This window comes from Leucoraja erinacea, chromosome 28, assembly GCF_028641065.1.
Source record: "Leucoraja erinacea ecotype New England chromosome 28, Leri_hhj_1, whole genome shotgun sequence".
Classification (NCBI taxonomy): domain Eukaryota; kingdom Metazoa; phylum Chordata; class Chondrichthyes; order Rajiformes; family Rajidae; genus Leucoraja; species Leucoraja erinaceus.
Genome location: NC_073404.1, coordinates 21,473,914 through 21,500,208, shown reverse-complemented (window position 1 = coordinate 21,500,208; position 26,295 = coordinate 21,473,914). Strand labels below are relative to the sequence as shown.

Genomic DNA, 26,295 nt, shown 5'->3' with positions numbered 1-26,295 from the left:
GGTGCCAGGGCACTGAAAATATGCTAATGTGGTATTGCTGTCTCGAAAGGGAAGGAATAAACTGAGTAATTACAGGCCATTTAGTTTAATTGTGGACAAATCCTGAGGGATTTGTAAAGGGCAATCAGCATCGATCTGTTATAGAAGGTTGTGTCTGACCATCTTTTTCACATGGATTTTAGCATCGTTTTCAAAGGTCCCAGAGGGCATAATGATGATAACAAGTAAGAGGCCATGAGAGAGTGGGAAAGTACAGGGAGAGTTTGCTCGCTAATAGAAAGCAAAGGAGAATAGTTGACAGGCGATTTTGCAATAGGAATGCCATTACCACTACGTTTCCACTAGGCTTTGTATTCAGTCCCCCCCCCTCCCTATATGTTGCATATATATGAACGCTTTAGACCTGAACATAAAGGAGATACAATTATGAAGTTTTCAGATGATACAAAAATCGTCCATGTAGTTGACACTGAAGCTGGTTTAGTTAGCATGGCATGGAAATGGTAATTTAACCTACAATGTGCGGTAATATAATTAGAAAGATGCAATAGGAAAGAGGTAATATAATTGGAAAGATGAAATAGGAAAGAGGTCGCAAAATAAATGAAAGGATATCAAGTGCCGAGAACAGAGGAACATTGGAATGTTTGCCCATAGTTCCCTAATGTAGCTGGACACTTGATTGAAAAAAAAAACCTGTGGGACACTACTGTGATTAGCTGATAGATGGCATACTAAATCACGGTTGCCAGATTGGTCAACATTGTAACCCACGCTCAGATCACAGCAGAGTACAATTTGAGCAGAAAATGTAGTTGCATTAGAGGGGCTGTGGAGGAGAATTCTCAGGAATGATATGAAGACGGGACAGTGCATTTATCAGAAAAAAATAGATAGGGGAGCTATTCAAACCAGAGGGATCTGAGGGGAGACTTATTTGAGATATATAGTACTATGAGAGTCTGAGTACAATAAATAGGAAACACCTATTTGCCCGAGTTAAAGGAAAAGGAACTCGCATATATAAAGTAGAAAGATTTGTGAAAGAGTTTTAATTCACTCCTTTCAGAGGTTGAAGGGAGTCTGGATCTCACTGCAGGAAAGAGTGCAGGAGGCAGAAACCTTCAAGATATTGGCAAGAAACTTGCAACATAACTGTGGCCCTCACTGCTGGAGACACTGATGGGCTGGATAGTTCTTCTTTTGCTAGCAGATACATGCTGGTCCAAATGATATTTTGTGTCGTAAATTATCTGATTCCGTTTCAACACATGCTGCATCCAAGCACTCCCACTGTATCACCATGTGGCACATCACACACTGCACTGTAGCAACATTCACTGTACGGAGGAAAGGGTCAACAAGGGCAACATCCAAACACCAGTTGTGTAGCAATACTCACTGTACCATACCAAAACATCAGCATTGTGTCAATGTGTGCATGTATACAGCAATGTATCAACACAGACAGTATCCCAACACCAGCATTATATTGTAATCGTAATTAATTTATTAGCCAAGTATGTTTTGCAACATACAAATAATTTGATTTTGCCATGCAGTCATACCAAAAAAAGCAACAAGACACACAAATTCATAAAATTTAACATAAACATCCACCACAGCGGCTCCACCACATTCCCCACTGTGATGGAAGGCAATAAAGTCTTATCTTCTTTCCTCCTTTTTCTCCCAGTCACAGTTGTTGAACCATCTGCACTTGGGGCGATCGAAGCTCCCGCAGCCGGCAATCGAAGCTCCTGTGTTGGGGCGGTCGAAGCTCCTGTGGCTTGGAGCTCCCAAAGTCGGTCCCTAACCAAGCTCCACGGATGTTAAGACCGCAGGCTCCCACGGTTGGAGCTCCCGAGGTCGATCCCCAGCAAGAGGCCGCCAACCACCACGATGTTAGGCCGCAGTGGGGACGGAAATACGATATGAAACAAAGTTGCATCTCCGTCGAGGAAAGAGATTTTTAAATGTTTCCCCCACCCCCACCCTCCCCACCCACATAATACAACACTAAAGGTACACTAAAACATACATTTAACAACAGACTAAAAACAACAAAAAAGAAAAGGACAAGTCAGACCGTTGGGAGAGGCAGCCATTGTTCGGCGCCACCCGCTATATTAACACTTACTGCATCCAACAATGTGTCAACCTTACTATATCCAAAAACCAGCACAGTATTGTCACAGTTTGCATTTAAACAGCAGCGCCGAAAACCATCAGTTCCGAATCAATATATGACTATCCAAACACCCACACAAAAGAAACATTAAAATGCATCAACATCAGTTTTATCGCAACACTAGCACAGCACTAATAATCATAGTGCCCCAATTTAGTAGCATTGGTTTAACAGTCTGCAGCTCAATCCATTCCGAATCATCAACTCTGACATCAGAGATACTCTCTTTGATCTATACATTCCACTGCATCCACCACTTCTGTTCCAAATTCCGCCAACAATTCAATCTGATCTGTTACTCATCATCACGTCTCTTTCCACAGATGTATCCTGTTCTGATAAATTGGAAGTGGGTTTATTACATTTTTGATTTTATTTCTATGTCAATTTATCACCATTGTTCCAACACAGATGGTATCCCAGTTCAACTGATTCTTGCAACCAAGTCTATGACTGAATTGGAACAAGTTGCATACTAATTCACCATTACATCTCACACTTCAAAACATCACCAGCAATTCAACACAAGCTATACCCTGTTTCAGCACCAATCTTTCAATTAAGTTTAGATCGAAGATAGACACAAAAAGATGGAGTAACTCCGCGGGCCAGGCTGCATCTCGGGAGAGAAGGGCTGGGTGACCTTGGTACCCCCAGTTCATACTCAATATTTGAACCCCATCTGTACGTCAATTCATTCCCATTCTTTCAGCACATCCTGCACCTCAAAACATTATCATGCTTTTAAAAGCCAACCAGTGCTTTGATGCATTGCTGTTTCTATTCAAAAAGTCTATACTCCCAAATCATTGCCACACCATTGACCATAATTAGTTCACCTTGATTCATCATTACTCTCTTAACATAACAGATGTCTTAATACACAAGAATGATTTTGTAAAAGTTGTAACCTCACCACAGCTCTTTCAACACATTCTGTATCTCAATTAATCAAAACTTCCCGCAATGAAATCCATACCTTAATTAGTGTATGATTCCAGCAAACTCCAACTCAATTCACTGCCACTTTTCCAGTTTAGATCTTCACTACTCTTGCCCTCTTGGCTGCATCCCAATTCATCATAGCTCATTCAACAAAAGCTGCAGCCTATAAAGTAGGCACAAAATGCTGGGGTAACTCGGCGGGACAGGCAGCATCTCTGGAGAGAAGGAATGAGTAACATTTTGGACCGAGACCCTTCTAACGTCACCCATTCCTTATCTCCAGAGATGCTGCCTGTCACGCTGAGTTATTCCAGCATTCTGTGTCTATCTTTGGTGTAAACCAGCATCTGCAGTTCCTTCCTACACAACCATACAGTGGTCACCAAAAAGCAATAATAGATAAACTTCCTCACATTATGATCCTTAAGTTTCATAATCTATTGATTTTTAAGGAGTGGTTTAACATATATAAGTTCTTAAACTAAACCTAAAAAAAATGTGTAATACTCACCTCTGTTACCAGGGTTCAGCGCCGATTGGAAAACAAATATAATCTGTTGAAAAAAATAGTATAGCACTTAATTATCAAGTGAATTTCATCCATCTTCTTTGAACCGAGATCAGTTTAAAGGATGACACAAGGTCTTATCTGGTGTGAAATCACCAGAAAAGGGCCGGTCCAAGGTCACAAAGCAAGAAAACAGGATTATTCAATGTCTTATTTCAAAGGTCAGAGCATGTGGCATCTGAGACAGCTCAAGAAATGGGGCTGGAAACAAGCAAGTAAAGATTGCGTTGTTCTGCTTCAGGACATATGACAATAAAACACTCTTGACACTTTCTCAGCATCTCAAAGTCAACTTCAAATGCACAGTCAATTCATTTAATTCTGAAAAATAATTTGCTTCCAGCAAAGCTTCCATTGGAAATGCAAAGGTCTGATACCATCAGAATGGGTTTGGAGCAATCAAATACATCCCAAGGGAATATGGGGGTTACCTTTGCAGCTCTGTGCTATGGTGTCAGTGCAATGCTACATATGGGAGTCGTACATTAAATGACTTTGATTTGCTTGCGAATGCAAAACTGGGCAGAAAATGTGAGATCTACTGCCCTAGGACCACTGGATGCTGCAATTTAAGAGTAGTTATGTCCACACCCCAAACTATCGGGGTTTTTTTTCAATGGGATCAGTAAGCAAATAATTGGTACTGTAAAAAGTTGTGGCTTAGATTTCAGACCTCCCCTTCCCGGATAGGGTGCTTTCATCAGCCTGTAATGTTAAGGTCCAACTGTTCAGATGTGGTGTTAAATTTCAGTGTAATTTTTCTCAGCTGGCTGCTCCTTACTTTATTCTGCCTAATGGCATGTGATACCATCTCACGACTTCCTGTCTCCAGTCCTTTGTATGCAAAAGGCTCAAATCCAAACTTGTTGCAGTAAAATCCCGCAGCCTGCAGTGGGAGATAAAGGAACATCACATGATTGACAACAGCTATTCACAGTCATCTCATTGCAATGTACTGGTAGACTTTATTTATGACCGCATATGTTGAATGACTCTCTGCTCTCGCCTGTGCTTGGAATGGCTGCACTACTGTCACTACCTACAGTTGGAAACTCTAACCGTATTCCTGATCATTATCTCATTCTGTAAGAGTTGCGTGATTGAATTGTAACTATTTTGATTGATTACCTTATCGAAAATCCACTTCTAATCTGTCCTTATCTGCTCATTGATTTATCCTTCTGAACCAGTGATAATATGTTAGTCCTTTGTGTTGTTCTTCAAAGGGGATAATATCCTTTTCACAACTCACAAATGCTGTGTGTATGTGTAAGTGTCAGTGTTTGTACGTGAGCATGCACATGCACTAGTGTACACAGTATATGTTTTGTATGTGTTTTTTTGGCATGATGTTCGTGCGTGTGCGTGTGCATGTGTGGTGTTTCATTTGTGCAGTGTTTGTATAAGAGTGGATTATATTTCTGGGTTATTTATACATATATGTGTGTGTGCTTATATAGTATATGTGTATGGTGTCTATATGTGTGTGGTGTTTGTGTATTGTGTTTGTATGTATGCTGTACGTGTGGTGTTTGTACCTGTGGGAATTGCTTTGATATTTCTGATGTTTGTGTGTGAGTGGATATGTATGCTTGTGTGGCGTTTGTGAGTGAACATATCTGTGTTTGAGTCAAGTCAAGTCAAGTTTATTTGTCACATACACATACGAGATGTGCAGTGAAATGAAAGTGGCAATGCTCGCGGACTTTTGTGCAAAAGACAAACAACAAAACAACCAAACAAATTATAAATACAATCATAACACACATATTCTTTAAATAAATAATAGAAGGAAAAACGTTCTGTAGAGTTAGTCCCTGGTGATAAAGGCGTTTACAGTCCGAATTGCCTCTGGGAAGAAACTCCTTCTCAACCTCTCCGTTCTCACTGCATGGCAACAGAGGCGTTTGCCCTGACCGTAGCGGCTGGAACAGTCCGTTGCAGGGGTGGAAGAGGTCTCTCATGATTTTGTTTGCTCTGAGTTGCACCTCCTGTTGTATAGTTCCTGCAGGGGGGTGAGTGAAGCCCAAGTGCGTTCTAACGCACTACTCTCTGCAGAGCCTTCTTGTCCTTGGCAGAGCAATTCCCAAACCAGATGGTAATGTTCCCGGACAAGATGCTTTCCACCGCCGCTGCATAGAAGCATGTAGGATCCTCGGAGACACTCTGAATTTCCTTAATTGCCTGAGGTGGTTAAGGCGCTGCCTTGCCTTACTCACGAGTGCTGAGGCATGTGATGTCCATGTCATATCCTCAGAGATGTGGACTCCCAGATATTTAAAACAGTTCATCCTATCCACAGGATCCCCCATTTATACTCAATGAAGTGTACGTCCTCGGATGATGTGCCCTCCTAAAGTCCATGATCAGCTCCTTCGTTTTTTTGATGTTCAAGAGGAGGCCGTTCTCCTGGCACCAGAGTGCTAGATCAGCCACCTCCTCCCGGTAGGCCTTCTCATCATTGTCTGAGATCAGGCCCACCACCACAGTGTCATCAGCAAACTTAATTGTTGAATGGAGCTGAACTTAGCCACACAGTCAGGTGTACAGGGAGTACAATAGGGGGCTGAGGACGCAACCCTGGGGCGATCCTGTGCTCAGGGTGAGGGACTTCGATGTATTCCCTCCCATCTTGACTACCTGGGGCCTGGCGGTGAGAAAGTCCAGGACCCAGGCACACTTAGGGAGGTGTTGAGCCCCAATTCCAGTAGCTTCCCGGCCAGTCTGGTATATTGTCTGAAAATCAGAGTGTCTAAATATATACACACATGAATGATCATGTGTATATATTTGTGTGTTTGTGTGGTGTTTATGTGGTGTGTGTGTGTGTTTGCAGGAATGTTTACTGATATTCACATTTCGTGAATTAGCACAAACCTATAAAATGAATAATAGTTTAGAGCATTGATTGAGAAAACAAGATTGAAGAGTATTGAAGAGTAAGTGGTGTTGGACATCGACTTTTTTTAAACCAGTAAATATAATAGAAGGGCATAGTGCGCCGTGGCAATTTTCCTCATGGACTCCAGAAGCAATATTCTGTTCACATAAGGTTCGACACATCATGTAGTACTGATCAAGCATTGCAGACATGATACAAAAGCTTCCTGCCTCTGTGGAGAATGGAGGTCACAATAGGATGTTTCTTGAACAGTAGATTAGAGCGAGTAACGAATGCGACAGAGTCACGGAAGGGTAGATGATTGCCGGAGGAAAGAAGGCCAAGCTGAAAGAGAGAGAGGACTATTGGGAAGGGGGTCGTGGGAAGTAAGAGAGAATTACAATGGGAAGAGAGACACTAATGGGAAGAGAAGTCAAGGAAGTGGAGTCAGCCAGAAGATGAGGTGATTTGCGGAGACAATCAGGATTGTGGGGCAAGATAATATATCTGCAGTGAGCAGGAGAGTGTTAGAAAATCATAACATTAAAAACTTAAAAAGGACTATGTAATAAAAAGTAACTGCAGACGCTGGTTTATACTAAAGAGAGACACAAAATGGTGGAGTAATTCAGCGGGTCAAGCAGCATTTCTGGAGAAAATGGATAGGTGACTTTTCAGGTCGGGACCCTTCTTCAGGCTGATTGTACAGGAAAGGGGAGGGGGGGTGGGCGGGTGGGAACTGGAAGCAAGAAAAGACCAGGACTAATCAGAGCTAGCAACAGATGACCTCAGGCAGTGTGATGCCCGGATAGGCCATTTGTTGGCTCGGGAGGGTATGATTCCAAGATGGACTTAAAAAGGAACTTCACTTAAGAAAATGGATAACTAAGATTCTCAGCAGTGACCCAGCCTCGGCCTGCAGGTTAAGGACTGCTACATTGTTTAAGGCAGCAACAATTGTAGACCATATACACAAAGCGTTTTGTTTGTAACTTCAAAATAATACGTGTCATGTCCATTTAATGTCCTTCCGTGTGCCCAGCTGACTCTGAATACGCATGTCATGTACATTGAGTACCCAGAACAAAAATCCAGATTGGGGTTTGGATGACAGTCTTTCACATATATCTGATAGAATTATTTCTGCCCTCTGGATTTTGTTAGGAATGGAATTTCAGCCTGTAACAGAAAGTCTTGTGATTGTGATGATGTTCGTATTGAAGACTTGTGAAATTGAAGCAGGTTTGCATTGGATGTTGCAATGCCAATGTTGGTTTCTGACTGATATTTTGCACGATGTTCAAACTGTTCTCGATAAGTTTCTAGATAATATCAGTGCCCAGAGGGTGAATGAACCATCATAACGAAATTCTTTGATTAGCCAAGCTCAGGTCCCGGTTGAAGCGTGCATGGTAGGGGAGGAGAATCATGTAGAGTTTCTCGGGGGGGTCTAGATGTTGTTGTAAAGTCAGCTTGCAATTAAAGTATCCAGTAACTTAAGAATGTTGGTGGCCCCTGAGATTATAATCCTATTGAAACCAATAACCTGCCTTTATTTCACTTAATGAATAATTGTTGCTTTGTCACTTTCTCTCCAATCCTTTGATATCTTTGCACTGCTCGCATTGTGGCTCATTACCATTCAGAATACTCTGTCAAATAAAGACAAATGTGCCAAGATAAAATCACAGCAAATGCTAAAATTGCTGGTTCTGTCAGCAACTGATAGAGAAAAGCTGCAGCTATGCTTTGGGTATTTTCTTCAAGACATCTAACGCACGATATATACCTGAGACTCGAATTGATCTATTGTCATTTGATGAAATGTTGGATATGCATTTCCAACATCAGCACTAATCTTTTTATGTCTCTTTATAACCATAACCTTCCTCCCTTCCCTCCGTAAAGGGCCTATTACACCTTAACACGTTCAGATTTCCTTTATTTCTCTCACTGAAAACATATCTCCTTCAATTAAAGATTTGACATGTATTTGACAGCCACATTCCCTTATGCCTCTTGTAACATTATTTCCTAATTAATGTATTGCATAACACAAAAGTTGTTTTTATCAATATCTAACCTATAAACTGAAAACAGCCGCAAAGCACCCATTGGAAGTTTAGAAGGTCAGATTGGACGTGCTAGCTAGAGGAGAAAAACACCAGTACAGATGTACGTCATGAGGTGAATGGCCTATTTCTATCAGAAAACAATCACGACATAAAAAGCCAATCGGCCCTAACAGTCTGCGGTTCATAAACAGGTCCTGATCATATCTGTCCTCAGATTGCTTTACTTCCCCTTTGAATGAACCCGTGTTGTATGCTGTCTATTGTCTCAGTATCCATCGTTGGTAGTTTATTTTAGTTTAGAGATACAGCGCGGAAACAGACCCTTCAGCACACCGAGTCCACGCCGACCAGCGATCCCCGCACACTATCCTACACACACTAGGGGAAATTTTACCAGAGCCAATTAGCCCTCAAACCTGTACATCCTTGGTGTGTGGGAGGACACCAGTGCACCCAGAGAAAGCCCACGCAGGTCACGGGGAGAACGTACACTTCACTCAAAGTATACTTGACATTTATTAACCAAAAAGACACCGTACCTGTTTACTGTCATTGAAATTCATCTGCCATTGGATTGGCTCTTTCAGCAACATATCACAATTTATTTACAACTTTCTTTTGTTCTCAGAACAATTTCTAAGTTCCTGTTTTATGATCTAGAACTTTAATTGGCTCCAATATCTTCACTTTTAACCAAATCTGAACATAACTCTCCCTAGTAAAGTGAAGCCAATTGTCATCAGCATTTTGAAACAAGATGGTCAATTTGTGATCAGGACCATAGAATACTGTGACCATTTAATGTACATACTGTAGTTCTGTGGAACTAGTTATGTGTGGGTCTGACTGTCTGCAGTAATGTCTGTGTCGAGATGGAGTTGGGTCTGAATATACTTCTGTTCTGATTTAGTTGAGTCCGGAAGGGTTGAACGCAGACCTAGTTAGATCCACATGTGCTTCAGTCAGTTTCTCTCACCTGTTTGGCATTTCCAACCCAGAATGTGATGTGGTGAAAGCTGACAAATCGACCCTTCTCTGGCTGCAACAGAATAATTTAAAGTTATTCCTCTTCCAGCAGATAAGGTTCAACAAAATAAAACATCAATAATTTTGTTTAAACTACAAATGTCCTTTACCTTCTCTCCTTTATTAGTGTAGGAAGTCTGAAACAGATGGAAAAATATTGGTTTAGTGTGACCATAACCAAAACAGAGTGCATTCTTTTTCATTCAATTATTAGATTTTTTGAATATTGCTGTCTCCTAACAGAGGATTGGTAGCATTTTTATGGACATAGCTAATCTTATAAAAGTATAACTAGTTTGCATTTTTACATTAACATATCACTGTACCCAGGTTATTGAGGAACCAAGAGAGGAGATTGCGGGTGCCTTGAAGGGGAGCTTTGTTAGTCACAGACGAGGTCCCTAAGTACTGGAGAGTGGCCAATGTTACTCCTTTGTTTAAGAAAGGAAGTACAGAGAATCCAGGGACCATAGGCCGGTGAGCCTCACATGATAGGAAAACTATTGGAGAGAATTCTTCCAGGTAGGATTTACTCCCATTTGAAAGAGAATGGGCCAGTTACAGATAGCCAGCATGGCTTTGTACACAGCAGGCTGTGTCTCACTAACTAGATAGAACTTTTGATGAGGTGATGAAGGTTGATGATGGTAGGCCAGTGGATGTTGTATACATGAATTTTATTAAGGCTCTTGATAATGACCGTCATGGTAGGCTGATCCAGAAGATTAAGATTTATGGGATTCATAATGACTTGATGATCTCACTATTGGCTGAAGACAGAAGGTTTTTGATGGAAGCTAGATACTCTGGCTCGAGGTCTGTGACCTGGGACTTTGGACATAAAGGCAGGTGGGTTCATGTGTAGATTTGTTGATGACACCAAAATTGAAGGAGATGGAGACAGCAAGGAATGCTGTCAGAAGATACAGTGGGATACAGACCAGCTGCAAAAATGGGAGGAGAAATGGCAGATGAAGTTTAACCTGAATGTGAGGTACTGCACTTTGGGAGGTTGAATGTAAAGAGAGAGTATTTAGTTAATGGCAGTGATGTAGAAGAGGGAAGTTCATAGCTCATTAAAGGTGGCAACACAAATAAATAGGATGGTTAATGAGGCATATCGTGTGTTGTCTTCATTGCTAGGGTCATTCAATATCAGTCAGGAAGTTATGATGCAGCTCCATAGGACTTTGGTTAGGCCGCACTTCGAGTGTTGCATGCAGTTCTGATCGCCCCATTACCGGAAAGATGTGGAGGGCTTTGGAGAGGGTCCAAATGCGTTTTACCAGAATGCTGCCTGGATTAGAGGGTTTCAGCTACAAGGTGAGGTTGTGCAAACTTGGATTGTTTTCCCTGGAAAGTCAGAGGTTGAGGGCAGTCTTGATAGAAGTAACGGTATGTAAAATTAGGACAGGCATAGACAGTCAAAACATTTTTTCTCAGAGTGTTCTATATTCTGTTCTAATACACCCAAAAAGGTCAAATACACTAGAGTTAATTCAAACTATTTAAAAAGTAACTTACTCTCCTCCTCCATGTCCATTCTTTTCCAGTCAAATTAATAAACCAGCTAGATATCAGTGGGATGAATTCCTGGCATAATACTGAATATCCTGCAGATGTTTACACCTTTGTTTTACCTTGGTGACAATTGCCTATTGGAGTCCCTACTTCTATCCTGCCTGATCCATGTTATAACTGATTTATACATCTGCAAACATATCTGTTGCCCTTATACCTACCTGTTGATTGCGCTACACAAGTTGCTTATTTGATCATCTCCAGGAAGATTTCTCAACATACTCCAGATGAGAAAGGCTGCAATTATGGATTATAAATGAACAGGATATTATGGGTGATATTTATTGTACATGCTTGCCTGCTGAGGAGAGTTTTAAAAGGTCATTTCAGGCCATTGACCTGAAACGTTAACACTGTTTCTCTTCCAATAAATGCCTCCTCACGTGCTGAATGTTTCCAGCATTTTCTGCTTTATTTCAGATTTTCAACATCTGCAGTTTTTTTTAAATTTTCATTGAAAGTCACTTCTGTTTCTCTTCCAGAGATGCCAATCTCAAAGATGTTCTCCTCCACCTTTGAGTGCGATTTTCCATCCATGTCCTGAGCAAATAACAAATTGCTGGAGGATCTCAGTCAGGTAGCGTCTCTGGAGGACATGGAGAAACAGGCTGAGGAAGGGTCCTAACCCAAAAGGTCGCCTATCCACATCTTTCAGTTCTGCTGCGTGACATGTTGAATTCCTCCAGCAATTTTTGTTTAGCTCAAGATTCTAACATTTGCAGTTCCTTGTTTCTCCATCTGTATCATTTTCCTTGTTCACTCACTGATTTCTATTTTCCTTCTTATCTCATGTTGATGTTCCTTTGTTTATGCCTCCAATGCTCTAACTGTCCTCATTTCAGAGCTTTTGGTAATTTTCCCTATCTACCTCAATTAACCCATCATCTGGATGACCTTTCAAAATCCTATGGGACTCTGAGACCAAGGGGGGTGAGGCTGGGGCTGAGGCACATTGGGGAAACCCACGCTGTCACAATTACTTTGTCTTTGCAAGAATCTAGTGTGTAGGATAGAATTAGTGCATGGGTGATCGCTGGTCTTTCATGGACTCGGTGTTTCCACTCTATGTCTTTAAATTAAACTGAGCTAAAATGGTTCAAACCACCATTTGCTCCATCCACCTTGTGTCATTCCGTGAAACAACGAGTTTTTAATTAAACAATCTCTGAGACCCTTTCTTGGAATAACTGCTTCCATGGAATAGATTGAATATTGCAACATTCTACGACCATTTCATAAAACATAGAACGGTACAGCACGCTAACCCTTCAGGCCCTTCAGCCCACCATGCCTTTTTTGACCATGATGCCAATTTAAACCGCACATCTACCTACATATGACCTCTATCCCTGCATTCCTGCCAACTCCCCAGCTTGTCACTCTCCAGATATGCCACTCACCGTGTAAAATACTTCCTTCTTAAATCTCCTTAAATCCTTATCCCACTTACCTAAAAGCTCAACCCTCTCGAAAAAGACTGACTATTTATCATATCTATGCATCTCAAAATTGTATATACATATCAGGCCACCCCACAGCCCCCTATGCTCCAGTGAAGATAATCCAAGTTTTTTCAACTGCTCAGTATAGCTAATGCTCTCTAAACCAGGTAGCAACCTAGTGTACCTGTTCTGCACCCTCTTCGAAGCCTCCACACATTTCCTGTAATGTGGTGACTAGAAATGCACACAATACTCCACATGTGACCTAACCAACATTATATAAATCTACAACAAGAGTTCCCAACTATTTTATTCAACCACCCGTTCAATGAAGACAATGTGCTGTACCTATTCTTTACCACCCTACATTATATACTTGTATTGCCACTTTTATGAAGCTGTGGGCTTGCACTGCAAGATCCATCTGTGCATAAATGATCATATATTTTTTCTGTATATATTCCACATATTTGACTTCCCAAAGTCCACCATCTAGCACTTGTCTGGATTAAACTCTGTCTTCCGTTTCTCTGCCCATCTTTCCAACTGGTCTATATCCTGCTGCATCTTTTGCCAATTTTACGCACTCTCCACATCTCTGCAATTTTTTGTGTTATCTGCCAACTTATTAATCAGCCCAAATCATTTATATATATCACAGACATCAGAGGCCACAGATCTGATGCCTACTGAATACCTCTGGTCACAGACCTCCAGATAGAATAACATCCCTCCACCACTACCACCATCGATGGCAAATTCTAAATTCTATGGCTATTTGCCCCGATGTAATGCAACATGATGTGAGATTGTTTCAGTACAATTCTGGCATACACAGCTACCATAACGGTCTGCGAAAAGAAATATTTGCACGACTTTTTATCACAGTACTCACCATGATGAAACAGTGTTAAGTTCCACTTCAGGAAATTTTCAGAAGCCAAATATCCACCTAACTCAGTCTTATAAATACTCACATTTGGGTGGATAACAGCACTGCACCTTACTGGTTGCTGCAAATCCACCCTTTGCTCCTCCCCATATTTCCAAATAGAATTCAGTTACATTTTGAGGCTATCTTATGCTAATAGGCACAGTTCTTGGAGTTTGTACCAATGTGTGTTAATCAGTAATAAGAAAATGACAGAACAGTGCATCATAATCTGAAAAATAAGTATTTTTCTCATCTTATGCAGTTAACTGTACTGGAGGGCAGAATCACAGATTTCTACTATCATTCCGATTACATTCCTTTTTGTTCACCTACCTTCAGTATGAACAGGGGTTCTGGTCTGTTTTCCTTTCCTTACACAATTCCCCTTTTCCCAGCAGGATTAAATGCAATAAATTGGGAACATGACATAGCATTTGTACACCTGTTAGTCGTGAGAAAGCAATATTCTGTACAATGATGTTAAATGTTTCATGCATCATTCACAGCCATGCAAAAATGTTCGATTTCATTGAATGTACAAATAAAAGTAAATCCAACCCAGTTTGAAGCCAAAACTGGAATATCTAAATTCAAATTCAAATTCAAAGTGCTGTTGCTCTTCATATCATTTTTACTCCACAACATTTCCACAATGTGTTTGCTGACAGCCACATAATAAAGATAGAAGAAAGAACCTGCATTTTAAATATCTTTACAGTGCTTTGCAGGCAACTTTGAAAGTGCAGTCACGATTGCTGTGCAGAAAATTATAGCCATTCTCAATATAGTAAAGAAGCCAACACAGCAACTAAATGCTGACCAGTTAATCTCTTGAATTGTTATTTGCTGAGGGATAATGTTATCCATGGCAGAAGAACTCAGCTGCTCATTTTAAAGTGTTTTGGGATTCTCAATACCATTTCAAAAGCAGCATCTCATTACTGAAATACACCATCAATTTATTTACCAGCCCAAATTACATACTAGAGTGGTGCTTGACACCATAACTGTCTTATAGGTAAGAGAGTTACCACTGAATCGTGTGTGGGAAGGAACAGCAGATGCTGGTATAAACCGAGGATAGACACAAAAAGCTGGAGTAGCTCAGCGGGTCAGACAGCATCTGTGGAGAAAAGGAATAGGTGACGTTTCTGGGTCAAGATCCTTCATCAGACTGAACTTCAGGTTTTTGTGTCTTCTCCAGGTTTTTGTGTCTATCTACCACTGAATCATGTCTGATGTCTGGTGATAACTCCAGTGAAAAATGTTACATAAAATGGAATTAGATTATTGTAATATGAAGGAGTGGAGATGAGAGTGGATGCACAGTAAATGTGTGGAAAATCAAATTCATTTAAGGAAAATGTTTGCCGTTGTGAAAATTTCAGGAGCTCTGCTGTGTTAAATAAAGTCAATACAGCATGCATTATACAGTTTTGAAAATATTGTTCCCACCTAACTTGCTAAGGAAATATGGGACTTGGCAATGGGAGATGAGTGTATGAAGAAGGAACTGGGATGGGTGGGAGATGATGAGAGAAATATGTGCACACCAGGATGAGGTGCTATCCCTCCAGGTTGCATGTGGCCTCTCTTGGACAGTAGAGGCCCAGGACAGAAGAGTCAGTATGGGAATGTAAAGGGGAGTTAAATGATCAGCAACCAGGAGCTTCAGCAGGCCTCGGCAGATGGAGTGCATGTTCAGCAAAATGGTCACCAAGTATACGTTAGGTCTTGCTGATGTATAGGAAGTCACATCAGGAGCAACAAATGCAGTAGACAAAATTCAAAGAGGTACATCTAAACCTCTGTCTCACCTGGAAAGATTGCTAAGGTCCCTGGAAGGAAAAGAGAGAGAGGGGTGTAGGGAGAGCTGTTACATCACAGCAGTTGCAGGGGAAAGTACTTAGGGAGGCAGCACGATAGGTGGGAAGATGCAAACAAAGTCAGAGTCAGAGTCAGAGTCAATTTAATTGTCATTTGGACCCCTGGAGGTCCAAACGAAATGCCGTTTCTGCAGCCATACATTACATACACATAGACCCCAGACACAACAATAATTACATTTAACATAAACATCCATCACATAGCTGTGATGGAAGGCCAAATAAACTTCTCTCTCACTGCAAATCCCCCCCCAGCCCCGATGTCAGAGGAAAGTCATAGCCCCCGGCTGGCGATGGCGATTGTCCCGCGGGACATTAAAGCCACGCCGGGTGGTGCAGGTCGCACACCGGGTCTTTATGTTGGAGCCCCCGGTGTGCGCTCGCAAAAACTTCATCTTGGGAGCCGCGTGGGGCAGTAGTGCAGGCCCCGCTCCAGGAGCTCTTCGACCCCGCAAATCGGGCGGGAGAAGTCGCGCGCCGCAGAAGCCCCGAAAAGCGGTCTCCCCCCCCAGGGAGCCGTGGGCTCCCGGCGCCGTCGTCCACAGACCTGTAGAGAGCCTCCGACTCTCTGGCAGCAGAGCAGCAGCGATAGTTTATCCATGTGATGCAGCGACCTCCAGAGAGATCTCGGCCAGGTCCGCGACGGCAACGGTGAGGAACACCTGAGTCCCCGGTGAATTCCTGTTGTAGGGTGGCTCCTAGTTGCGGCCTCAAACGACGACTGAAATAAAATATAATAAGTGCAAAAGGCAGGTCTCCAGTGCAGGTTGAGATTCAAAAAGTTCCCCCCCCCCTCCCACCCCACCCCCGCCCCCCCAGTGTACACCCCAACAAAAAATAACAAACCTACATAAAAACACAGACAAAAATAATAAAAAACGCGGACAGGCTGCAGAGGCCGCTGCTGGCCAGAGCCGCGCCGCCTACCGGATGCGGACCAAGGAGTTGCAGATGAAGGTCTCTAAGAAATGTGAAAAGCGGCGAGGATGAGAGATGTGACTGATACTGGGATCACATTAAAGGTGGCAGAAATGTCAGAGAATTATGTGTTGCATGTGGAAGTTGGTGGGGTAAAAGGTGAGAATCAGGGCAAATCCCTGGAGTTTCTCCAATGGTACGGCGCGACTATAGCAGACTGGCCTCTGCAGCCCGTCCGCTTTTTATGATTTTTTTGTCTATGTTTCTATGTAGTTTTTGTTATTTTTGTGTTATTGGTGTGTGTGTTAGATGGGGTGGGGGGGAAGGGTCTTTAACTTTTAAATTTTACTACCTGCACGGGAGACCAAACCTTTTCTGTCGGGTCTCCGTTACAAGTTGGGGCTGCAACGAGGAGCGGCCTAACAGGAGAAGACCGGGGACTTGGTCACGACGATTCACCGTCGCGGAGCTGGCCGAGTTCCAGAGCGGGTGGAACCGGTGGTTTTCAGCACTGCTGCTGCTGCTGCTGCTGCGGCCCGACCTCCGGAGATTCGGAGGCTGCAACTGCGGGTCTGGCGGACGGCGGCACCGGGAGACCGCGGGTCACTGGAGGAAGACCGCTTTTCAGGGCTCTCGCAACGGCGACTTCTCCCGCCCGAGTTGCGCGGTTGAAGAGCTCCTGGAGCGGGGCCTGACATCACCGCCCCGCGCGACTTGGAATGGCCGCGGGACTCTGCAAGCGCACGCCGGGGGCTCTAACATCAAGACCCGGTGTGCGACCTCGCACCACCCGGCGTGGCTTTAATGGCCGCGGGACAATCGACATCGCCAGCCGGGGGCTTTGACTTTCCACTCTGACATCGAGGGGGGGAGGGGGGAGAGTTCAGTGGAGAGATAAGTTTTTTTTGCCTTCATCACAGCGATGTGATGGATGTTTATGTAAATTATGTTGTGTCTTGGGTCTATTTGTTTGGAATGTATGGCTGCAGAAACGGCATTTCGTTTGGACCTCAAGGGGTCCAAATGACAATTAAATTGAATCTTGAATCCTAGTTCCAGCTGGGGCAAGGAGAAGGTGACATCAGACCAGTGGGACACTGAGGAGGCACAAGAGCAGAGCAGACACCACATTTACCGAAGAAAGGTCAGCTAGGATGTCTTAGAATTAAAAACTTCATCTTGGGAGCAGGAGTGGTGGAGATGGAGCAATTGAGAGTAAAGGAGTAATTGACAATAAATCCTTGCGTAAGGCAAAAGTGGGAGGAGGTTTTGTCAAGGTAGATGTGGGAGTCAGTGTGTCTGCAGTAGATGTCAGTCGATAGTTTATCCTGTGTGATGGAGACAGAGAGATCTTGAAAGGTGAGAGAGGTGTTGGAGATAGTCCAGGTGAATTTGTTGGTAGGGTGGTTAGGGGATAAAGTTGATGAAATAAAATATAATAAGTGCAGGAGGCAGCCCGATAGTGGTTGTTCATATAGTGGAGAAAGAGTTGGTGCCAGTGTATGTTTGGAACGAGGGTTCAACGTAACCAATAAAAATACAGACATTGCCGGGACCATTGCAAGTGCCCTTGACCTTGGATGAAGAAAGTGAAAGAAGTCAATAGGTAAATTGTTAAAGGTGAGGACAAGTTCCGACAGGTGGAGGAGAATGGTAGTTCAGGGAAACTGATGGGGTTTCAAGGAAGAATGGGAGGGCCATGAGGCCTTCCTGATGGGAAATTGAAGTATAAAAGACTGGTTGCTCATGCTAAAGATGATTAAGTATTAAAAGTTATTGGTGGTGTCTTAGATGTAGGTCGGAAGGGTCTTTACAAGCTAGTTTTACTAAACTAGCTTATTTAGATCAAATAATATGTTACAAGGGTCCCAAGGAAAGCGTGACTATATATAATGAAATTTCACATTTCAATTTAAAGAAATATATTTCATTATGAAACCAAGGTTTTCAGTCTAAACTGCCATGAGTGAGAACTAGGTTGCTAGGGGTAGATTGGAAAACTCCATTATATGGTCTGGCAGTAATCCGGTAAAGACTACCAATTAAAGTATTAAATATGATTTGCAATAAAAACACATTTCTACAAGCCTAAATACACAACTTGGTGAACACAGAATGCGGTAAACTAGATTGGAGGAAATGCACATTCATTGCTGATTCACTTGGAGGATCACAATAAATTCCAATAATCCTGCACGCTCCAATTTATGGAGGTTCTGGACTGGCAAATTTCCAGACTATTGAATGTTATTCAATATTGCCATGCTAACACAATTTAATTTATATGTTTGAGATGGTGCATTGTATTATAATTACCCATTAAAGTTTAAAAGGATCGCAAGAAGTGAGATCCAACTCAGTTAGAAGAGCCTGGAAATGGGGCCCCTGTGAGTAGCACAGGAGTGCGGAAACCAGAACATTGAGAGCATGGGAAACAAGGCAAATAAGAGCGGGGGTCCAATGATTTGGAAAGTAATGCAGGAACCCTGGTGGGCCAGAGTGTAGTTTCCATCAAGTCTTATGAGCCACTTATCCTTCTTGACCTCTGCCAAGTCTTTGTCAAGTCTCTCTTATGCTAATGTTGTGAAATCTGTTCAGTTGTATTTCTCGAGGCTTCATTTTCTGACCTGCCCCAAATGAATGGAAGCAAAACTCGTGATATTGCAGTGGAGGTACCTCCACTGGCCTGTCATTGTCGCATATGCTGGAGGCAAAGCCAATCCCACACTGCCCTTTCTGCCACCAATGCCGCTGATCAAAATGTTCAAGGCGATCGAAGAATCATGCATTTATGTCCTGACCCGAATCGTCACCAATCCATGTTCTCCAGAGATGCTGCCTGACCTGCTGAGTTACTCCAGCACTTTATACGTTTACATCATTTTGTTCAATGTATAAAAATAAAGCACACTTGTCCTAAAAGGTCCAATAGGTGTCAGTGCTCGACAAGAATTGGACATGTACCGTACTCCCCTGTCTGGGTATAGTTAATGAACATCAGATCTACAAACTCGGTGTCCCGCCCTGAAATGTTACCTATCAATGCTCTCCAGAGGTGCTGCCTGACTACAGTAATTTGAGTTTTGGATAAAAAACTCATTGCTTACTCAATGAGATCTCACTATTTTGTCGAAAACATAGAAGATGCAAAAATGATTTTTTGTTTAAAATGTTGTGGCGAAGTATGCATGGACATAATTCCAACTCTAAGTGTGCAAAACCAAACTGCTTGGGAACTTGCCAGGGCAAGCAGTCTCTGTGGAGGTACGGGACATAGTCGGTGTTGCATCCACAGGAGATGCAACACCTGTCTTTATACCTTCTCGTTCGACTCCATCCAGGGACCCCGACAGTCCTTTCAGGTTAGACAGAGTCATAGTCATAGAGTGATACAGTGTGGAAGTAGGCCCTTCGGCCCAACTTGCCCACACCGGTCAACATGTCCCAGCTACACTAGTCCCACATGCCTGCGTTTGGTCCATATCCCTCCAAAACTTGGCCTATCCATGTACCTGTCCAAATGTTTCTTAAACATTGCAATAGTGCCTGCCTCATCTACCGTACCTCCCCTGGCAGCTCGTACCATACCCCTCAGATTCCGATTAAATCGTTTCCCCTTCACCTTAAGCCTATGTCCGCTGATCCTCGATTCCTCAACTCTGGGCAAGAGACTTTGTGCATCTACCCGATCTATTCCTCTCATGATTTTATACACCTCTATAAGATCACCACTCATCTTGAGATCTAACTATACCTTTGGTTTATGTTTCATTCGCAAGAAGAAGAAGAAGCAGCAAACCCCTTATCCTCCTGCACTACAAGGAATAGAAACCCAGCCTACACAGCCTCTTCCTATAGGTCAGACCCTCTAGTCCTGGCAACATCCTCGTAAATCTTCTCTGAACCTTTTCAAGCTTGACAATATCTTTCCTATAACATTGTGCCCAGAACTGAACACAATACTCTAAATGTGGTAGACACAAAATGTTGGAGTAACTCAACGGGACAGGCAGCATCTCTGGAGAGAAGGAATGGGTGGTTTCGGGTCAAGCACCTTCTTCTGTCTTGACTCAAAATGTCACCCATTCCTTCTCTCCAGAGATGCTGTCTGTCCTGCCGAGTTACTCCAGTATTTTGTGTCTACCTTCGATTTAAACCAGCATCTGCAGTTCTGTCCTACACTCTAAATGCAGTCTTACCAACATCTTATACAACTGCAACATGACCTCCCAACTTCTATACTCAATACTCTGACTGATGAAGGCCAATGTGCCAAAAGCCTTTTTGAACACCTTATCTACCTGCAACCCGACCTTCAAGGAGCCATACACCTGCACTGCTAGATCCCTCTGCTCCACATCACTCTTCAGAGGCCTGCCTTTCACTGTGTAGATCCTGCCCTTGTTAGAAGTCCCAAAATGCAACATCCCACATTTCTCTGCATTAAATTCCATCAACCATTCCTCAGCCCACCTGGCCAATCGATCAAGATCCTGCAGCAAATTTTTACAACCATCTTCACTTTCTGCAAAACCACCTACTTTTGTATCATCAGCAAACTTGCTAATCTTGCTCTGTATGTTCTCATCCAAATAATTAATGTAGATGACAAACAGTAATAGGGCCGGCATCGGACCCTCTACTAAGATCTGGCCCCTACTTCATTCGCCTCCACAGTTACGACTTGGCCCGCTACATTCCTTCAGCCGTTCGTTTATTGTTTTATGCTCAAAATTCCAGCATCTGCAGTCTCTTATGTATCCACAAGTGAGTAACTAACTTTGTAGTGTACTGAACAACCCGAGAACTCCACCCCATGCAATCAGTCTGAAGGAGTCCCGATCCGAAACGTCACCTATCTATTTTCTTCTTCAAGCATGCTTTTTAAAAACGTATTTTAAAAAAAAAATCTTTATTCAGAATAAAATATATAAAACATAACACAACAGCAAAGAATTTTTTCAAAATAAAACTTTATTCAGAGGAAAAAAAAAAAAAAAATATATATATATATATATATATATGCAAAGGTTAATAAAAGAGCAGTGCAAATACTTCTCTGCAGATCCTGTGGTCTCCAGGCATGCTGGCTGACTCATCTTTGGTCTGACCCGCTGAGTTACTCCAGCACGTTAAGTGACGCTCAGCTGAGAACTGCCTCGCACTTTGAGGGCAGCGATGTATGACTCATCGTCACCAGCAGGTGGCGGCCTCGCCGCATTTGATTGGCTACACCTTGCCGCGCTGTTTATTCCGATTGGATGGCAACTGCGCAGCATAATCTCGATTGGTCACGGAAACGGCCAATCACAAATGAGCGGGTAGCCGTTGCACCTCCCGATTGGTGAGAATGGAGCGGCAGCCGTTCCGCTGACCAATTGGAGGTGGGCGTCCCGATTTGTGGCTCCTGATTGGCCTAGCGGGAGGCGCGACGGTCTTGATGGTGATTGGCGGGAGGCGGCGCCGGGGCTGATTGGTGCGTTGGCGCCCATCGCCATGTTGTGTCGCTGCGAGGAACGAAGCGGGGCCTTGGGGGGAAGGTGGAAACTGTGAGTAACACGAACAGGGCGATGCAATGTAATGCAATACAATACACTGACGGCGGGGAGATCCACCGAGGCTCGGGCGGAAACGAAAAATAATGTGGGGGGGTGGAGAAAGTAAACAGCGCAAGAGGGGAGGCGGAGAAGGAGAATAAACGGGGGCGTGGGTAGGAAGGAACTGTAGGTGCTGGTTTACACCGAAGATAGACTCAAAATGTTGGAGTAACTCAACGGGACAGGCAGCATCTCTGGAGAGAAGGTATGGGTGACGTTTCGGGTCGAGACGGTACCATCCCTTCTCTCCAGAGATGCTGCGTGTCCCGCTGTTACTCTGGTATGTTGTGTCTATTTTGGGTATGAATGTGGGTGGGCGGGAAGAGGAACGAGTAATTAAAGTAGATGGAGTTAAATAGGGGCAAACGTTGGAGAGAGTAGCTAATAGTGAGGTCTGCACAGAACTAAATTATCTGTCTCGGCCCGAAACGTCACCCATTCCTTCTCTCCCGAGATGTTGCCTGTCCCGCTGAGTTACTCCAGCATTTTGTGTCTTATCTTCGGTGCAAACCAGTATCTGCAGTTTCTTCCTACACATTTCGTATGCACTAGGTAAAATGGACGAGAATGGGTTGGGGGCGTGAGAGGAAAGAGCAAATAGTGGATTGGAAGTGGGAAAGTAAAATGGGAGAGCTAGTAGTGAAGGGTAAATGTGCATATGTTGGTTTACAAATTCTCCAGCACGTTGTGCCTTTTAACTCAGCGGGTCAGGCAGCATCTCTGCAGAACATGAATAGGTGACATTTTGAGTCGGGACCATTCTTCAGACTCGGGGATAGCCCCGAAACGTCACCTACCCATGTTCTCCAGAGATGCTGACTGTCTGACCTGCTGGGTTACTCCAGCACTTTGTCATTTTTGTGGAGGGTAAATAGTTGGCAGAGGCAGTCTGAGAATGGGTGGGAGGGAGGGGAGAAGAAGAATGTAGACTTTGATGGCATAGTGGATGAGTCTCTGGATTGATACCAAGAGGCTTGGTCTAATGATCAGGTAACACGTTCGACTTCTACTTGAATATCTGGAATTGAAAGTTATTTTTTGGTTATGTTGATTGTGAATGTTTACATTGGTCAGAATATTGATCGATCTTGAGATGGATTGTGTGAAAAGTAAATATTGAAAATAATTTGTATACTGTAGGTGGATTGAAAGCGTCCTGGATACCCTGGGCTAGTGAATAATAATACAGATATTGTAAGAAATCAAATATTGTTGAATATTCTCAACATTTTAGTCGTCATCTATTGAGAAAGAAGTTGTAATCTTTGACAAATGTCAATCCTATTTCTGTCTCCAAGATGCTGACCTGTTGTGATTTCTGGCATCTGCCAAGTCTCTATTGTATTTTGATTTTTGTAAAGGAGTTAACATCTTGGATGCCAGAGGCAGAAGAGTACTATCTTGGATAGAGTGGGGAATCATCAAACTTGGAGTTTTAAGGGGTACATTTTTCCACACAAGGTTGAAATTGTCCGGAGTAAGCTGCCAGAGTAGGTGACAGGAGTGGTTTCAATTAAAATGTTTAAAATATATTTGGACAGGTACTTGGGAAAAGCATAGAAGGATGCAGTCTAATGTGCATTGTAATCGGCATGGATGAGATGGGCTGAAAGGGCTCAATTCTCTGCTGCATGGTTCTATGACTGTAAAAATGTAATCTAATGATATGCATGTGTTTACATAGAGTTTAATATTTAATGTTTTGCGCTCTGATTTAGTATACAGTACAGAGTACAGAATGTGCATTGTAAACGCGGCTTGAGGATTAATGTAATAGGAATTCTAGAGTATTTCTTGGATGATCCTCCTGGATTCCATGCTATTGTACTAGAGTTTTTTGTGGCTGGCATCTCAGCGGCGAGTCTGGGCTGCTTGGGCGATAGAGCATCAAACTTTTAATCTGAGGGTCCAGGGTTCAGATCTTTGTCAGACATTGTGTTAAGGGTGGTGCAGTTAGCAGAGCTGCTGCCTCTCAGTGCCAGAGACCCAGATTCGATACTGACTTTGGACGCTGTCAGTGTGGAATTTACGCTTTCTTGCTCTGGTTTTCTCGCTTATTTAGTTCAGTTTAGATACAGTGTGGAAATAGGCCCTTTGGCCCACCAGTTCAGCGCCGACCAATGATACCCGCACATTAACACTGCCCTACATACAATTTTACATTTGAACCAAGCCAATTAGCCTACAAACTTGTACGTCTTTGGAGAGTGGGAGGAAACCGGCGGTCTCGGATATAACCCACGCAGGTCACAATGAGAACATACAAACTCCATACAAACAAGCACCCGCAGTCAAGATCGAGCCCAGGTCTCTGCCGCTGTAAAGCAGAGGCTCTACTGCTACACCACTGTGGTACCCTCAATTACATGCACGTTTTGTAAGTTAATTGGCCTCTGAGGGGGCAAAAAGTGCATCTGATGTGGATGAGAAAGTGGGATAACATGGGACTAGTGTGAACAAGTGGTAAATTGTTGGTGTGGACTCGTATTTACATGTAGTATATGTAAAAATCTATTGTTATAGATTCCACAAGAGTGTGGGATATGGGTATTTTTTGGAAGGGATATGGGTGTTGCTGGCTAGACAACCTGAAGGTCATGAACTATCCATTCTCAAGCCTTTTTACTTCTACATTTTTGAGGTTTTAGATTATAGAGGAAGCAACATGTTGGATGTCAGTTGTATCCATTCAGGCAAGTAGACAGCAGTGCATCACCCCATGCACTACTACATTTTATGTTGAAGGCATTCAGAATCACTGCACAGAATCAAGATTCTGTAAATATATGTATTTTTCTGGAACTTAAATGATGCACAAGACTTGCAGTTATCAATATTGCTGTATTGCATCAAAAAGCGTGTGACCCAGTTGGTGCTTTCGCGATTGATATTGACCAAAGATTATTAAGAATTTTGAAATCAGAGAATTAAGTATTGGAGAAAAGATTTGGGATCTAATAATACAATACACTACAGAATACTTGTTTTTGCAGATCCCCATAAAGATAAATACCTTTGAAGACTGTCTTGAGACATAAGGGATTGCCAATGCTGGAATCTGGAGCAACAAGTAATCAGCTGGAACATTTCAATGCATCTGGCAGTATTTGTGGAAGGAAATGAATGATGATTTGGGTCAGAACCTTTCATCTGGGCTGAAAAAGTAGAGGGAGATGAGATGAGGGGGATTTGAGCAAGAGCTGGCAAGTGATAGGTGGATCCAGCTGAGGAGTTAATTGCCAGTCAACTGGGTAGTAACGACAAATGCCGGGAGGTGATAGATGGAATCTGATGGGAAAAGGAAGGTGAAGCATGATACCGAATGAGGGAGGTCAGTGGGATAGGCTAATGGGAATAGTGGGGTGAGAGGACCCAGTAGGAGAGAGTGGGAGCTGGTGGAGGGGGTTGATGGGGTTTGATGTTGGTAAAAGGGTGAGCAAGAAAGAACCTGGGTAGGGGAGATGCACAGAATTGGAGAAATTAATCTTTATGACATTAAATTATAGGCTACCCAGGCAGAATATGAGGTGCTGTTTCTCTAGTTTGCATTTGACCTCGCCTTGGCAGTGGTGGAGGCTGAAGACCGCCAGGTTGCTCCTGGTTGCAAGATGCATGCTATATTATTAGAGTTGTATATTTAAAATGGCAGGAACCATAATTTTAGATTTCTAGTGCTGGAAGTACTGGTACTTTATTATAGAAACATAGAAATTAGGTGCAGGAGTAGGCCATTCGGCCCTTCGAGCCTGCACCGCCATTCAATATGATCATGGCTGATCATCCAACTCAGTATCCCGTACCTGCCTTCTCTCCATACCCCCTGATCCCCTTAGCCACAAGGGCCACGTCTAACTCCCTCTTAAATATAGCCAATGAACTGGCCTCAACTACCCTCTGTGGCAGAGAGTTCCAGAGATTCACCACTCTCTGTGTGAAAAAAGTTCTTCTCATCTCGGTTTTAAAGATTTCCCCTTTATCCTTAAGCTGTGACCCCTTGTCCTGGACTTCCCCAACATCGGGAACAATCTTCCTGCATCTAGCCTGTCCAGCCCCTTAAGAATTTTGTAAGTTTCTATGCAAGGTATATGTGTTATTTTTAAACTAGTTATCAAGATTTTTTTTTGTTTGCCCTTGGTACTTGTTAGGGACATAGCTATACTTCAGAAAAATCTGCCAAAAGGGACATTATTGATATGTCAACAAAGGGACAATAATCCCTTTAATCTTCAACACACTGTTATTCTAAAAGTA

General features: G+C 42.9%; 2 protein-coding genes across 3 annotated transcripts in view; one reads left to right on the top strand and one right to left on the bottom strand.

The window, feature by feature from the left end:
• hpda (4-hydroxyphenylpyruvate dioxygenase a) overlaps positions 1 to 13,740 on the bottom strand; it is a 33,659-nt gene extending 19,919 nt beyond the window's left edge. The window contains exons 1-5 of the mRNA XM_055658003.1: positions 13,605 to 13,740; positions 9,797 to 9,823; positions 9,637 to 9,699; positions 4,486 to 4,590; positions 3,648 to 3,690 (exon numbers count right to left, since the gene is read on the bottom strand). Of these exons, the coding sequence (XP_055513978.1) occupies positions 3,648 to 3,690; positions 4,486 to 4,590; positions 9,637 to 9,699; positions 9,797 to 9,823; positions 13,605 to 13,607 (241 nt within the window). The 5' untranslated portion in view covers positions 13,608 to 13,740. The remainder of the gene's footprint in view (positions 1 to 3,647; positions 3,691 to 4,485; positions 4,591 to 9,636; positions 9,700 to 9,796; positions 9,824 to 13,604) is intronic.
• mtmr4 (myotubularin related protein 4) overlaps positions 1 to 26,295 on the top strand; it is a 112,523-nt gene that overhangs the window by 8,070 nt on the left and 78,158 nt on the right. Inside the window, exon 1 of one of the 2 annotated variants that reach the window (XM_055657999.1) lies at positions 21,869 to 21,996. The exons of the other annotated variant lie outside the window; for it this stretch is intronic. The gene's annotated coding sequence lies outside the window, so the exon portion shown is untranslated. Of the gene's footprint in view, positions 1 to 21,868; positions 21,997 to 26,295 lie in introns of those variants that run through there. 2 annotated transcript variants of the gene reach the window in all.